Below are 2,236 nucleotides of genomic sequence, written 5' to 3'. Positions count from 1 at the left end.
GTAGAAGCAATTCCTTATTCAGTATAAAACATTGATTACAAAATCTTATCGCCCTGAAACACTCAGCCGAACATTATTTTATGTGTGTGAAGAAATTTGTGTCAGTAAAAATATAGAGTAAAGTTGATGGGTTTAGATATCATTTATCTTTTACTTGTTTCACTCATTAGACTGCGGCCATGCTGGGGCACTACCTTGAAAAATTTTAGTCGAATGAATCGAATCGACACAGTACGTATTTTAAAAAAAGTATTGGTATCTAATCTATCAGTCTGTATTGCTGAACCGCTAAGTTTCGGGGACGTAAACACACCGCCATCGGTTGTCAAGTGATGTTGGGGGACAAACACAATCAAAAACAAACACACACATACACATACGAAGGCTTCTTTCAGTTTCCGTCTACCAAATCCACTCATAAAGCTTTGATCGACCCGAGGCTATAGTAGAAGACACTTGCCCATGTGGTTGGGAAGAAAGCTTCTTACCACACAGCTACGCCTGTGCCTATAGGCCTATGTTTGTAAATCCGAGAAATATTTCAGAATTGACCGTGTATCTGAGTGGTAGGAGGATTTTTCATGTTTTTATTTCTATGGATCATAAATATTGTCTAGTTTAATGTGAATATGATACTAACTTATCATTCGTAGATTTTCCGTCCAGGAAATTGACTACAGCGCTACCAGCCCGTAGTTTAATCTCAGAACCTCCGAGCAGCAAAATTATAATCTTTCTCTGCTCGATAATATTTGGAATAACCAGGAGGAGCTTCGATCTACCTTGATAACAAAGTATACAATGGCGGTAGCTGAGATCTTGGGAAAATTACAGATGATGATAGAAGAGATTTCTCTCAAATAATCTCAATTTTCTAAAGTGGAAGTTGGCATAGCCAAGTACATCAACTTAACAATTTAGCATAACCAAGTATATCAACTTAACAATTTAGCATAACCAAGTATATCAACTTAACAATTTAGCATAAAGTATATGACAAAAACGTATTGAAATTTCAAACTTAAAGCAAGAAAGGCGAAACTAAATTGACGCTGCGCAAAGCCATTTCTTTTTCTTTTGCAGAGAATCAGGGAAGTCGATTGGCTTCAATAGTAGCATGACAAATGAAAGAAATCCGGTATTGACTTAAGTGATATTTGAACTCAAGACTGGGAGGTTCAACATTACATACTGTTTCAGCATTTTCCACAGTTTCTTCCATGTAACGTGTTTAATTGTTCAAGTTTATCTTACCATAAAATCGACTGGTTACCAATTGATGAAACTGGGAGATAATTTACATCGGAGGGAAGAAGAATTGTTCACAATAACTTCATTATTGATTCTAATCTCATCAATCTAAAACCTATAACAGGGATTTTTTCTGAAGTAAAAAAAAGTGATCCGGAAAAACAAAAAAATGAAATATCTTTTAAAAACATGAGTTTAGTAGAATGGATCAATCCCGTTTACAGTATTACTATTTCACCAACTCTGAAAGGATGAGATTTGAACATATAATGTAACCAGAAGTACAACGCAACCTGAGGTTTTTATCCCAATATTTTATTATGTCAGTTTGTAAATTGTCTTCCATTATTGTTTATGTTGTTGCATACCCCTAGGTTAGATCTGATCCTGTAGACCTATGTTCAAAGTCGTTTTGATGGCAACTGTCTGATTTTATTTATCTAAGGTTTACTTTATTTATTAAGCAGTCGGTTGTAACAACTGGAATATTTATCTACCGTTTCTAGTAGATCGTGTGACTAGAGGATCCGCGGTTGTCTGGTACAGTATAATTGATTCCTAACTCTGGCAGATGGTGACATATTTGCAAGGAAGACATAGTTTGATCCATATATGTTTATTTGATCGACCTCGGAGTTGTGACAGTCATACACGAAGAGGCTTGGAACCAGCGCTCAAAACATAAAGGAACATAACACAATAGCGCACCACTGATTCAACACCTGAAAGCAATACTAGGAAGCTGAAGGTTAGATTATTAAACTTTACAGAAAAGGAGAGGAAAGTGAAATAATAAGAAATGGTAATGACTTACTGAGCCCTGGAGAAAATCAAGCAATAGCTCTTTCACGTCAGATTTATTGATGTGTAATACATAATCCTTCGAACATTTTACCGCTTCGTCTATCTGAACCGATCTATTAAAGAAGAAAAACAGAGAGGTGTATATTATACAGACACACACACACACACACACACACACACA

The 2,236-nt window shown here is 35.8% G+C and overlaps 2 protein-coding genes across 2 annotated transcripts in view; both read right to left on the bottom strand.

Annotated features, from left to right (window-relative positions):
* The window catches only part of LOC106876459 (caspase-7), a 787,012-nt gene that overhangs the window by 440,576 nt on the left and 344,200 nt on the right, over positions 1 to 2,236 (bottom strand). The window lies entirely within an intron of this gene.
* LOC106883978 (transmembrane channel-like protein 7) overlaps positions 1 to 2,236 on the bottom strand; it is a 141,539-nt gene that overhangs the window by 80,354 nt on the left and 58,949 nt on the right. Inside the window, exon 5 of the mRNA XM_014935137.2 lies at positions 2,066 to 2,168. Within this exon, the coding sequence (XP_014790623.1) occupies positions 2,066 to 2,168 (103 nt within the window). The remainder of the gene's footprint in view (positions 1 to 2,065; positions 2,169 to 2,236) is intronic.

This window comes from Octopus bimaculoides, chromosome 7, assembly GCF_001194135.2.
Source record: "Octopus bimaculoides isolate UCB-OBI-ISO-001 chromosome 7, ASM119413v2, whole genome shotgun sequence".
Lineage (NCBI taxonomy): Eukaryota > Metazoa > Mollusca > Cephalopoda > Octopoda > Octopodidae > Octopus > Octopus bimaculoides.
The sequence above is the reverse complement of the archived record's forward strand: the minus strand, read 5'-3'. Positions and strand labels throughout refer to the sequence as shown.